Here is a 14,340-nt window from a genome sequence, read left to right as displayed (position 1 = left end):
TCCACTAAATACTGATGTGTTTACTCCATTGGAACGCCTATGCTTTTTCACCTGTCTGTTGTTGTTGTTGTTGTGATGCACATTACATTGTTAACGTTTATTCTATAAATGTTGTTTTGGAACTGAAATGTCAGTAATTACATAAAGTGCAAAATATGTCAAGCTGCTGCTTTGAAAGCCCAGCAGATGATAAACTAAAACCCTAAAAATGATCAGAGGCGCCCAAACCTTTGCATAAAACTGAAATAACACATTTCGGATTCTACTGTTAGGAGCTGCTCTTTGCCAGGCTTTCCATCTTGCAATTTAAAGAGCCAATGACTTACCCAGTTTCAGCAAGTCTTCATTGCTTGTCCAGGATGTCCGAAACTTTGGAAGTAAAATTGCAGTTGCAATAAGTTCGGGGTCGGAAAGCATGGGTCCAAACCACTGCTGTAAAGATCAGTGGCTCTGTAGAACTTGGATGAGGTTAGGAGGCGGTCAATTAGGAGGGTAATAGTGGGCACCAGCCATCCCATATGGACATTCACCTCTGTCTGCATTATGTTCAGGGCCTTGGCGATTGGGCTCATCGTAGCAGCATATTCAGTCAAGAAGGCAAGTTCTGCAGGGCTGAACCTGTCACACAGCAATAGAAAATCACACAAAATGTCATATGGCGTTAACATTTGTAACATACACAGATGCCAGATCCCTCTCACTGTCACTCACATCTTGTCACAACTGCCTGGTCCATGCTCTTTTGTGAGGCTTTGGTGTCCTGTCTTAGTTTCTGCTGCTTACTGTTTGATGCACTCTCACCAGCAGGCAAGCTTCCCTTCCTCCTGACTGTGGGTGCTGTCAGTTAAAGGTATCGGTTGAGCTGATGTTCATTCTTTCTCTGAAAATAAAAAGTAACAATATACTCTTGGTTAATTAATTAATTCTAACTCATTCAACATAATACTCCTATAATAATCGTGGTTACTGTCCAGGTTTATAGCAACTAGTGCAATGCCCGTTCAAACATGCTATTCCTGTAGAAAAGCGGTAGCCCAATTACATGCCAACAGGTAGGCCTGCTTTAAAAAAATAGGATGATAAGGAAGCATTCGATAATGAATACTGAATATTATATTACATTATAATAAATGTGCAGTGAGCAGAATTTAATTATTTTTTATAGATCAAAATGACAGACGTTCCTGTAATTTATAGATAACCAGTGGCAAAAAAAATGATTCATAAACTGTTGAGTTTAATGCAAATATTGAAAATGTGGCTAATTTAGAAACTGCTCCTCTATGACTATATTGTATGTCGCTTTGGACAAAAGTGTCTGCTAAATACCATAACCATGACTAAAGCCCAAAAAATATATATTATATGGCTATTATTTCATTGTACGCTTTCACAGCTGCAACGCATCTGCGATGTTTTGGCAGGGGGGAAAACTGATCCGAAAATGTAACGGAACATTGTAGAAAGTATAGATAATTGCTGCAAAATGTAACAAAGTAAAAGTCAGAAGTATGCACTATTGATTGTACTTAAGTAAAGTACAGATCCGTAAAAAATGTACTTAAGTACAGTAACAAAGTATTTGTTCTTTGTTACATTCCACCACTGATGATTGCAGTTTTGATTATTTTTAATCCATCTCTTGAGTATGGTTTTAAATGATAGATAGCTGGTGCTTTCTCTGAGTTCAATAGAAAGGCATTTACAATCATTTGAGGCCCGTACTGAGAAAACTATTTGGCCAAACTTACTACGTCTATACTGTACAACACAGTCTCCACTGGTGGCTGCCCCAGTTGCCCTGCCACTGCTGTTCTTCTGTTGTATAAATTCACCCAGTGGTGGAGGTGCAAGCCCATGTAATATTTTGAAAATGAGGCAGGCATGTAGATCATGTAAGAAACTCTCAAAATTGAATAAGTTGTATGTAGTAGTGATATGGCAGTGGTGATAGCTGATAGGTTTTTGATCTAGTATTTTTTAAAGTTTGCTTATAAAGGGTTTCTATTGGTTTAAGAGTTGTCATGTTTGCTTGGGACCAGCTTGTGAAACAGTATGATATGTGGAAAAAAATCATGGCATGCATAAAAAGTGTGGCTGCTTGTGTGGTTAGGTATGACCTTGTGTGTCTAAAGTTAGCCAGATTATATCTGATGGTATTAGCCACCTTTTTAACATGCTTTTTAAAAGTTAAATTAGAGTCTAAAATGATACCATGGTATTTAAAATCAGACACAACCATGTGTTTTTCTCCTTCAATAAAAATATCAGCCTGCTGTGCACTTGTGGACTTCTTAGAGAAGAACATACAGACTGTTTTGTTAATGTTAAGATGCAGATATGACATTTTTAGCCAGTCAGAAACATGGACCAGTGCTTCAGTTAGTTTAGTTGCAGCCTGCTCTTTGTTCTTGGTATGCAAATAAAGAACTGTATCGTCTGCATACATTTGTATATTAACAGATGGACAAACTGAAGGTAAGTCGTTAATGTACAGGCTAGGCAAGGCAAGGCAGCTTTATTTGTATAGCACATTTCAGCAACAGGGCAATTCAAAGTGCTTTACATGAAAACAGATTTAAAAAATTAAAAACAGATTTACATGAAAACAGATTAAAAAATTAAAAAAACAGATAAAATACGAGAAAAAAAAGTTACAGTGCAGTATAAGAAATTAAACATTGAAAAGCAGTTAAAACAGTTAAATATATAAAAGCAGATAAAATAACTTTCCTGGACTCAGTGATCCAGTTTTTGGAAAGCCAAAGCTTTTTGACCAATATGACAGATATCTCAACTAACTTACTAACTTAACTAGGCTAAACAAGATAGGGCCCAATACTGACCCCTGGGGTACACCAATATTACACTTGAGGTATGAAGAACAAGAATTACCAATATGTACGCTCTGTTTCCTGTTAGTTAAGTAGGACTCCATTCATTTCATGGCCTCATCTGAGAAATTAAAAAAGATAGTTTTGATAATAGTGTCTGGTGATTCACAGTGTCAAAAGCCTTCTTAAGGCCCAGAAACACTGCACCTACTATACCACCCTCGTCTAATTTTGACTTGATGTTTTCAAGGAGGAAACAGTTAGCTGTCTCTGTAGAGTGGTTTGTGCGAAATCCAAATTGCATTGGGTGTAAAGGGGTGTGGCCAAAGTTTAGATGGTTTTTCAGCTGTTCTGCTACCCATTTTTGGACATTACTGATGGAATACTAATGGGTCTATAATTTTACACCATTGTTTTATCACCAGACTTGTAGATCGGAGATACCACTGCTGTTTTCCAAGAGCTTGGAAAAGTACTTTGCCTAACTGACAGGTTGATCAAATGAGCAATGGGGCAAGCAAGTGCGTCCCTGTGTGATTTTAAAAATGTGGTATCCAAACCATATGAATACTTTGCTATAATTTTGATAACCTCTGATTCAGATATTTCCTTTGTTTTAAAAATAGGTTTAGCTTTATCAATGGTGATAGATGGTATAGTTTCAGTTGGGATACCTTGAGCCAGCTCCCTGACTGAATTTATAAAGAAATCATTAAATGTACTTGCTGTCATATCATTATCTTGGGTCAGGATTCCATTCACTTTGAGTTCAGGTAGTCCTTTGTTCTTTATTCCCACCGGTTAATTTATTAAGATTTCTCCAGATAATTTCCCTGAGCGCCATTAATGACAGCCTTTCTTAAATTCCTTAATAATAAGGAAAATACCTTATTTCGGAGAGTTTTAAAGGTGAGCCGGTCACTACTATGCCCTGATTTTAGAGCCCTCTTTAAAGCAGAATCTCTCTCTTTCATGTGTTGCCAGAGAGTGTCATTTAGCCATGGTAAGGTGGTCTTTTGTCCATGTTTATGTTTCACCTTCCTTGTGAAGGTTGCTCTTATTTCGTTAATAGTAGAAAATAAATGCTGCAGCTAATCTCTGCTGGTTAGAAGATCAGACCAGTCACTTTGGTTTATAGCATTTTCCAAGTTGATTATTTAATTTTTAGGAATTTTCTCATAGAATTGATTTCTTTTGGTAGAATATGCAAATTGTTTTCTGGTTAGTTTCCTTACCAGCAGTGTGATATTATGGTTGGACAGACCAGTCAGCGATGTAGTTACTCTCTCGTAAATATCAGATCAATTTGTGTGTGGGAGGAGTTGGTTATTCTTGTTGGACCTTGTATCAGTTGGGAGAGATTGAATGTGTTTGTTATCTCTTTAAGTTTTTTTGCAATGTAGGTTAGAGCAGCCACACAGCCCCCGTGTTAACAGGGTAGAGCAGCCACAGAGCCTGCACCAACAGCGCAGCTCAGGCATGGCTCAGCTTCGGCTTATCCAGAGATTCTGCCTGCCGCCCATTGTTTCCGCCTGGCGTGTGCGGTTCTCGGCAAAACGCACCAGACAGTGAAAATGATCTGTTGGTAGTCATAGTGACATCATAGCAGCAAAATTACACCTTTCACTACATTTTTAATGTCTATAATTGTAGAATATGACTACAATGACATGAAAAAAATCTAAATATTAATTGTTAACTCAACACTTTCTGTTTCGGTTTTTATTATATATTTGATGGCCATTATAAAAGACAAATTCAATGTAGAAAGAGGGACTGGCAGCAATGCTGTTTGCGTGGACACCACATTTGTTCAGCAAGGTAGCCGTCACACGCAGGTAGAGATATGCAGTGTAGGCCGGTCCTTAGAGTTGAATTCAAAGTTGCAAGAGAGGCCAAACCTGTCCTCTGTTTCACGGTCCACTGACCTGCTGTGTTTATACACAATGAGTGCCTTCTCTGTCTATGAGATTGATGTTTGTTCTTTGTGTCGGAGCAGATTGCCTTCCTGGGACTGACCACAGCAGAGCGGACGAGCCTGACGCTCCACCAGATGAAACTCCGACAATCCGTCTCCCTCAGACAGAATCCATACAAGTGAGTTGATTTCAGTTATTAGTTAGTGTACTAATTTTGAATATTTGCACACAAAAAAATGTTTTTGTTGATTAATCCATTAGTTGACTTTATTGACAGATCTGTGCCCTTTGAGTGGTCGTTAAGACTAGAAAAGCGCAGTATAAATGCAGTCCATTTACCATCTGTAAAACTGAGTTTCTCCGCAAAGAAGAACACAAGAGCACGACTTTTAATCTAGGGTTTACCAGAGATGTGCTCATAAGTTTCTTTGAAATAAATCATTCAGCATGTAAAAGCGTAAAAAATGACTTCTCCACTAAAGACTGAATTAGACGACAAATCGCCTAAGATGGGTGGGGGGGGGGGCATTCCTACTAAAAAAGTAATTGTTCTACACATTTCAGTTCAGCTCCATAATGCCATGTGCTTTTTCAGTTGGTAAACAATTTTAAATCAATATTTGATGTCAGAGCATTAATGTATTTAGTTAATGGCTGAGTTGTTATTGTGATTCATGGGGAACTGTTCATGCTTTTCAGTCAAGGTCTTGTGCCTTGTACATAAGCTCTGATTTATTATTAATACCACAGTGCCAAACAGGATATTTAGTCTCTATGGAAATGAAATCAGGACTTAAATCATATTGAACATGTGTAAGCTGATGTTCTCAAAGTCTACAGAGAGAATTGTGAATGTGCAACTAGGTGTGCAAAATGCATGCTGAAAATTGTAGCTCAATTTTTCATATTACTCATTTTTCTCAGCATACAGTGCTGCTCATGAGAATAGGAACCCCTGCTAAAGTTGACTAAAAAGAGGAATGAAAATCTTAATCCATCCATCTTTTGGAAATTGATCTTAATGCCTTAATTGAAAGAATAAGGAAAAATCCAACCTTTGAGAACACCACCAATTTCCTTTGTGAATGAATAATGTATTGTAAATAAATAAATGTTCTTCCTTAAAATACAGGGGGCTTAAGTAAGTACACCCCTATGTTAGATTCTCATAGAGGCAGGCAGACTTTTATGTTTAAAGGCCAGTTATTTCATGGATCCAGGATACTATGCATCTTGATAAAGTTCCCTTGGCCTTTTGGAATTAAAATAGCCCCACATCATCACATCCCCTTCACCATACCTAGAGACTGGCATGGTTTTATTTCAGTTAGCCTAACAGCTGGTTTGATTTGCATTGAGAGATGATTTTATGGAAAGTACCCCATGCCAATCTCTAGGTATGGTGAAGGGGATGTGACCCAAAATGCATCTTTTTTTAGTGTTGACTTAAAATCTGTAAAACTGTGGTTGTGAACAAAGGTGCAGTGATTGGTAAAATATAAAAAGCAAGTCTTCTAATTTATTCATTTTTGCAGAAATGTTTGTGAAATGAGGACTGGCCAAAATTGAAAGCTCATGCAAGCAGTGCTGGACCTGGTTGATTTAGCAAATCACTGAGAAGAAAAAAAATTATTGAGGGCATATTCAGTGGTAAAGTCCTGATTTTATTTTCATTAATAAATCTCAATACTCTCTCAATATAATCAGTTCAATTCAAAATACTATATTTGTTGATCCAAGGGGCAGTTTCGGGCAAGCAAACACAAAAACACCCAAGCATATATATATATATATATAAAAACCATTACAAAAATATCATATTGATAATACTAGACATACAAAAGGTTTAATGGCAGTGGTAAATCCGTACCTGGCCATGTGAAAAAGTACATTTATCAATGGACTCTGACTGATGGTCCCTTCCTGAACCGTCTCTCTGCAGTCTGGGCGTGGTGCGGAACCTGGTGTCCTTCTTCCAGGTGCGTTGCTGTGGCCTCTTCAAACCGGCCATCATCGACTGGACGCAGCAGTTTCCGCCTGACCGCGACCAGCGCGTGTTCGGACACACCGACATGGTCTGACCTCCCCATCACCCGTCGCTCAGGGTCAACGGTTAGACTTTCACAGTGGTTCTGGACCAAAAGCACAAAGTGTATTTATTTTTTTAACAGGTTGGCTCGCTTGTGAAGAGTGACCACCATAATAGAAAATAAGAAAAAAACAAAACGCAAAGCATTGTGTAGATATCGTTTGATTTAGTTGCTCTTTGTACAGACTGCTGCTGCCTTATACTTGACCAATGTAAGTGACATGAAAATCACAATTGTGTTCATTTGGGTGAGGTTAAGAAACCTTTTAAAGGCCTAAATTGTAACTGAAGTTTTGAGATGTTTTTTTTTTTATGAACACATCAAGCCTATTTTTTATCATCTGTTCTGGGTGAAAAAAGGATCTTTGTACGTGTAAACGGTTGGTTTTACGACTTTTATAAGAGTTGCATGTGTTTAATAATGAATGACCACTATAATACTTCAATAAAGCAATGTTGTGCCTGTCTTTTTAACTGTCTCTGTGTGGACTCACGGGCCTCTACATATGGCGGGGGGGGGGGGACAATATAATGGAAACACTGGTGAGGCTTATAAATGTCAGGCTTGTTGAGCAAGAGGTTCGACTGTGTGGTTGTTTTTTTAAGCTCCAGTTTGTAGCATTGTTAAGCAAACGTGTTATTTTTATTCTTGCCACATTGTTACACTATTAACAGGCCTGACACTAATGAGACAAATGACTTTATGTAATACGAACCGAGTCTGTTAAGGCAGCCACTGTGATCAGTGTCTAAAGCAGTGTTTCTCAAACATTTTTGAATATTGTACCCCCTTTGAATTGCTTTTTTAAGCCAAGTACCCCCTGACCAGCGCAAAACATTTTTGGTAGAAAAAAAAAGTCTCTATAAAGAGGAAGAATACAGCACCTGCAGTGATGGATTTACTAAACAACAACCTTATTTAAACAGAAACATTTAAATACTACATTTCAAGTGTTAAGAATCCATCACTTAATTCATTCATTATTATAGTATAATTATTTTAGGAATTATGCATGCATATTTGTAAATTAGCATTTCTGCAAAAAATTCAAGTACCCCCTGCAGTACTCCAAAGTACCCCTAGGGGTAAACGGTTTAAACTTAAAGGAACAAGAATAGTGTAATGAACGGAGTCCTCTTTCGGAGGGACTTTTACTCCGTGAATGTTTTCCCCCGTGGTCTCATCTCTTCTGATTTAACAGTGTGAGATAACAGCTCTAATATTAATTTGACAGAAACATCTAATCCCATCCCGCTCTGCACCGCTGCTCACACATCATTGTTAACACATTCTGTTTGTTAATCACTTGTTGTCTTGACTATTCTAATTAATTGTTGAACATAATTATATTCTATAACATTATTTATGAATGCAAATAAGATTCTATTAATAATTAACTTTAACAAGAACAAACTGCTAATTGTCTTACACACAGCGGGTGGTAACAAATAAATTCAAAGACTAATAAGCAGGGTTGGGCAAGTAGTAATCATCCCAAATATAATATGTAATACAAATAAAAGGATTATCTGAAATCAGTATCATTTATTCTAATAAGAGTATAGTGCTGCTCTTTTCTGCATGAGCTGTAAGTAAAAGCTCTGTTTCCTCTTTCCCTTTATTTATGAAAATAACTTCATTCATGATACATTTTAGGGTAACAAAATAGTTTTATTTTGTACTCACGAACCATAAGTATTATGCAACATTTTCAAGATTACAGTGACCGTAAAATATTGCCTGACTCTGCTGTTATTTTACCTGCCCAGGATTTTGATGCCCAATATGGCGTCAATCATGTATTACAAACATGGCCCAGTATAAAGGAGAAGGCTGAGTCTCCATTAGAACAGCTGCAGTGAGACAGTGAATGTGAGTTTAAAACCAGAACTGTTGTTACTCCAACATGGCGGCGTTCCCCAGTCCAAATCCTTTTGGGCCGAAGTTTTTGGCGTAGCAAACTGAAGAGAAAGTTAGAAAAAAAATTCAGAGTTAATGACGAACAGCATTTTCCGTTTTTCTGTTTTTGTGTGTGCGCGTGTACCTTTACAGTAAAGCTCTCCATCCTTGTCGGTCACTGTGGTCGACTCCAGACTTTTACCACACAGGGCGCAGCGGAAACAGGTTTTATGCCAGGGCTACGCACACACACACACACACACACACACACACACACACACACACACACACACACACAATAAAGAAAAATAAAGCTAAACCTAGTTTTTAAACAGAACAGCTTAAATTGCAGCCTAGGGCTCCCAATGTTAGTCTAGAATTAATGTATTTTCCGTTTCCTTCCGCTTTCTACGAAAATGATTTAGAGCTAAGAGGTCTGACTTCAGATTGCTGTCAGAATGCTGGTGCAACAGGAAAGCAACAACTTTACATTAAAGAATGCTGTATTCATGTGATCAGAGGCTTTAAAATAAAAGCCAGAGACTTAAAGGCCCTGAACAACCACAGAGGTAGTTTCAGTTAAGCTGGCTGATTACCCCTCGTCCCAGGACTGTTTGGGTGTAGATAGACTGATTGATTGACATCTTCCTGAGTCTCTTTATAGCTTTGTTGCTCATGTAAGGGCAGGACAAATGACAGCTTTGTTCTTCTTATTGGTAGAAAATATTTGTGATCTAATAAATTCCGATCCAAGCTCCGGCCCACTTTCAACCTGACCGAGTCTAATCAGCCAGAATGACTGAAATCACCTGTCTGTGTTCAGAGGCTTTAACTCTTGTGTTGTCTTCCCTTCAACCTTGAAAAAAACACTTTTTTTTCCTGACATTTTTGACGCCTTTTTTTCACAATTTGTTTTTGCTTTTTCCAACGTTTTACATTTTTTAATTTTTCTTCTACACATTTTCAGCGCTTATTTCTACGTCCCATATTTTCTGATATAAAACAAAAATTTAAAACGGGTCAGTGTGACCCGAGGTCAACAAAAGAAACCACCACAGTGTTTCTTACCTTCCCCGCTCCCATCACCTTCTCTGCTGCGTAGACGGCTTTGGAGCAGCGAGGGCAGCGGTCTGAACATCCAAACTTCTGGGAAGATTTACTGTCATTGGAGTTTGAAGAAGCTGGTCGTGGTTTGGAGCTAGAAACAAAAAGACAAAGTGTGATGACACCTCTTGGTCACTGGTGTTTGACTTTATTTTTTTTAGGTTTTTTTTTTTTATTATTATTTTTGCGGCATTTTCAGCCTTTTTTTGGATAGGACAGCTGAAGACATGAAAGGGGGGAGAGAGGGGGAATGACATGCAGCAAAGGGCCGCAGGTTGGAGCGGAGCCTGCGGCCGCTGCGTCGAGGAGTAAACCTCTATATATGGGCGACTGCTCTATCTGGTGAGCATCCCAGGCGTCCTGGTGTTTGACTTTCTTACCTGTAGTTTAATTTTTGTGGGTTTTTAAATACATATTAATCTGTTTTTAATCTGCTATTGACCAATATGCTTTGATGTAGTCACTATCTTTGACTATTTACAATTCCGTACCCCCAGTATTTCACTCATGTCAAAGTGGAAATCTCTCTGAAAGAGCAGTAAGGCATCATGGGACACTAAAGCTATATTTACACCTTGCTGTGTATTGTTTTTTTCTTTTTAATGTAGAAGGTAAAAAACTATTTTCAAGTTATAGACGTGTTTCTGCAGCTGTATTCAGAAAGGAATCCTAATCATACTGGGAGAAGGCGAAATGAACTAGTTTGAATGCCAACAATTAAAAGTTCAGTTCACCCAAATCACCAAAAGTGAAGGGGTCTAATGAAGGGGAAATTCTACAGGTTCAACTTAACTTCTCTGCTCATAAAACTACCTATATGGTTCAATACCACTATAGGGATAAGTAATCAAATACAGTATGTTGACATGTGTGATTTGGGTGGATTGACTCTTTAATGAAAGCCCAGACTTGTGTATCTAGCTGCAGTGTGAACACGTACTCTTGAGGCTGCAGGCCAACATTTCCCGGAGGGTCAGAGCTCAGAGCTCCAGCTCCCTGCCCGTATCCGTAGCCTTTTGGCCCATATTTCTTGCCGTAACAGGACTTGCAGTAAATCTCAGACTCGTGCGCTGCAACAGTGGTGCTGTCCAGCCCTTTTCTGCAGCTCACTGTGTGAAATAAACAAATATTTTACACGTTTGAGCCAGTTTTCTGGCTGGGTGACATGGTTATGTTTTTTTTTCCAGACTGGGGAGTGTCATGGTGGCGTATGGGAGGTTAAATAAAGCTCCCACCTTTGCTAGTTTTATCAGTCAACAGTGGAATTACACATAGTCAGATGTCCTGTGTTTCTATTTGTAGGATCGAGGGGAGTGTGAGGTGGATGTCTGAGAAAAGACGAACACTTAGCGGATGGTTGAGCTAATGGCAGAGGCCTTTCAGAGCTCCCACTGGAACAATCCAGCACTCAGCAGTCACACAGACTCCCGTCCAACCAGCTGCTGAGTGTTTGTGATTGTGCAGAGAGCAGTAAACCTATATGAGGCAAACGCAGGTTGCTTCTGCTATGACAGCGTTCTAAGGCCATTGTAGGAAGAAAAAAAACAATGGACCCGGGAGAGAGAGAGGTCTAATGTTCCGAGAAAATTTACTGAAAAATGACTCTGAGATTCTCTGAGATTAAAGTGGTAAATTTGGAATTGGAATGAATCACTTCTCTGCAATTTTCACACTTTGCAAAGTCATCACGTGTGCCTGATTGGACCCTTTGGTGGCCCGGTTCTGGCCATGGGACGTATGTTTGACACCCCTGCTATAAGACATACATTAAATAAATGAAAGGGAAATAATAATAATAATAATAATAATAAAAGGGAAAAGAATGAAATAAAAACCACAAAAACGGAGTTCACAAAAGATGATGGGAACACGGAACAACTCCTGTGCTGTTGTGTCTCTTCTGTCAGTTTAAAGCTGTCAACAAGGCAGATGAGAGCAAATGAGACGGGCAGAAACATGGAGGGACACTGTTAACAAAGCCGGTCTAAGGAGAGCCTGTTCACTCCATATTTAGCGCCATTGTACCGAATTAGGTGGCAGTTCCACCAGAGTTCCACTGGGGGTGATCGTGGTCCAGTGCTAAATGAATGGGACTCTATGGAGCTAGACGGCTAAATGTGCCTCTTTGAGTCTCTTTTATATAGGCCTTAGTGGGCCCCTAATACTGTATCTGAAGTCTCTTTTATATAGGCCTTAGTGGTCCCCTAATACTGTATCTGAAGTCTCTTTTATATAGGCCTTAGTGGTCCCCTAATACTGTATCTGAAGTCTCTTTTATATAGACCTCAGTGGTCCCCTAATACTGTATCTGAAGTCTCTTCTATATAGACCTTAGTGGTCCCCTAATACTGTATCTGAAGTCTCTTTTATATAGACCTCAGTGGTCCCCTAATACTGTATCTGAAGTCTCTTTTATATAGACCTTAGTGGTCCCCTAATACTGTATCTGAAGTCTTTTCCCCGAAATTCAGCCTTGGTGCAGAATTACAGCCACTAGAGCCAGTGCCACAATGAGCTTTCCTTAGGATGTGCCATTTCTGTGTCTGTAGCTTTAAATGCTATTGAGGAGGAGAGAGGGGGGGGCAAGGTGGAGGGTGGGGGTGTGTCCTTGACCAACTGCCACTTTGCTCGTTTGAAAGCCATGATGTCTCTCTCTTTCTCATGGGTGGGCCAAATTCTCTGGGCGGGCAAAGCAGAGAAAGGGGAGGTAACCTTTCCCTTTATGACGTCATAAGGAGGAGATTCCAGATCGGCCCATCTGAGCTTTCATTTCTCAAAGGCAGAGCAGGATACCCAGGGCTCGGTTTACACCTATTGCCATTTCTAGCCACTGGGGGACCATAGGCAGGCTGGGGGAACTCATATTAATGTTAAAAAACCTCATAAAGTGAAATTTTCATGCCATGGGACCTTTAAAACATTAGCAAACCTCTTTCTGGCATGTGTATTAACAGGGAGAGTCTAACCTGTCAGCTGTGTTGTCAATGCCTCGAGAGAACAAAGGAAGCGACTCAGAGCTTGCCGTAAAGCAGTATCTCTGGCCGTATATGTGTATGACGACATTGACATTTTAAAAGGCTTTTTAGAACAAAAAAAATGACTTTGAAAAAATCAAACACCCAACAGTGTGTATTTTCTTAGCCTCCTCCCTTTCGGATGAAACATTGAAATTACTAGACAAAAATTGTTATCCTGAGAAAAGTGGATTTTGAGGGGTATAGCTCCATAGACCACCATTCATTCTGCCCCCGCCTGTGAGCACCCTATAGTGGAACTAGAGTGGAACTGCAACCAGTTCAGAAGCCGGGAGTATCGAGAGAGTGGAGCTTCTCCCCTTATTGGAAATTCTTTGCTGTTAAACAGCTCTACATTCTGCTGATCCACCATGACGCTCCCTCTGCTGGACCAGAGAAGAAAGAAGTGGTCAGCTCACTGCAGATGAAACAAGTCTTATGGAAGCTCCTCCCGTTGCACTGGATCTCCTCTGCATGGTACGCCGTCTTCTCACAGGCTGCACACTTGGCACCTCCACCCCAGTTTGGCATCTTAAAGAAACAAAAGAAAACAACTCACAACTGCAACTAAATCTTACTGATTACCGGCTCTGTCAAATGTCGAAAATTACACCCATAATGTTTATTTTAGAGCCTGGTGCTGAAACTAACAACTATTTTCATTAACGATAACTCATTACTTTCTCAATTACTTAGATAATCATTTGATATAGCGACATATAAATAGTGATATAGTCATAATTTCCCAGAATGCAATGTTTTGTCTGACCAACTGGCCAAAACTCAAAGTAATAAAAACAGCAAATGTTCAACATTTGAGGAGCTGGAATCAGAGAATGTTTGGCATATTTGCTAGAAACGTATTTAAAAGATGAATCGATTATCAAAATTATTGCCAATCACTTAAAATCATGAGATGCAAAATGACTACAAAGAGACGGAAAACGATGACAAAGAGTTTCAAAAAGGCCACAAAGACAAAATGATCACGAAGAGACACAAAACAACCATAAAAAAAGATTCAAATCTACAAAGATATTCAAAATAATCAAAAAATAACTCAAAACAACCACAAAATGACCACCACCAAGAGGGGAGGGGGGCTTTTACCTGTCTGTGCCCAGGGGCCCATTGTCCCATAATAATCTGTCCATGGAGTGAGGGTTAAACTTCAATCTAAACTGTAACATTGATTGATGTCTTGACCCGTTGTATCTTTGTCTCCTGTATTTACCGTAACACTCAAACCACTCAACTCTTAAACGGCGTTGCTCATATTTCCTAATCAGTTTTGAAGGTTTTCGTCTGACTTTGACTCATCAGATTTGACACTAACGTCAGTCTGGAGATGTGGCAGTGCTACTCTGCCTGGCCTTCTGTCTGACATTCCACTTTCTGCTCATATCAGAGGCTGCCCATCACCTCACAGGACTGGTATGTGATATTCTAGGAGCAGAGGCTTTACTGAGACATCTCTCCA

The 14,340-nt window shown here is 39.4% G+C and overlaps 2 protein-coding genes across 2 annotated transcripts in view; one reads left to right on the top strand and one right to left on the bottom strand.

Moving 5' to 3' along the window:
* The window catches only part of zdhhc13 (zDHHC palmitoyltransferase 13), a 21,257-nt gene extending 13,948 nt beyond the window's left edge, over positions 1-7,309 (top strand). The window contains exons 16-17 of the mRNA XM_078253875.1: positions 4,834-4,931; positions 6,696-7,309. Of these exons, the coding sequence (XP_078110001.1) occupies positions 4,834-4,931; positions 6,696-6,834 (237 nt within the window). The 3' untranslated portion in view covers positions 6,835-7,309. The remainder of the gene's footprint in view (positions 1-4,833; positions 4,932-6,695) is intronic.
* Positions 7,310-8,739: 1,430 nt separating this feature from the next.
* Positions 8,740-13,391, bottom strand: csrp3 (cysteine and glycine-rich protein 3 (cardiac LIM protein)). The gene is made up of 5 exons (XM_078258212.1): positions 13,280-13,391; positions 10,787-10,955; positions 9,811-9,940; positions 8,888-8,981; positions 8,740-8,804 (listed from the first exon to the last, which is right to left on the bottom strand). The coding sequence occupies exons 1-5, from the start codon at positions 13,389-13,391 to the stop codon at positions 8,740-8,742; spliced, it is 570 nt and encodes a 189-aa protein (XP_078114338.1).
* Between the last annotated feature and the right edge of the window lie 949 nt (positions 13,392-14,340).

This window comes from Sander vitreus, chromosome 1, assembly GCF_031162955.1.
Source record: "Sander vitreus isolate 19-12246 chromosome 1, sanVit1, whole genome shotgun sequence".
NCBI lineage: Eukaryota > Metazoa > Chordata > Actinopteri > Perciformes > Percidae > Sander > Sander vitreus.
This window is presented reverse-complemented; position numbering and strand designations above follow the sequence as displayed.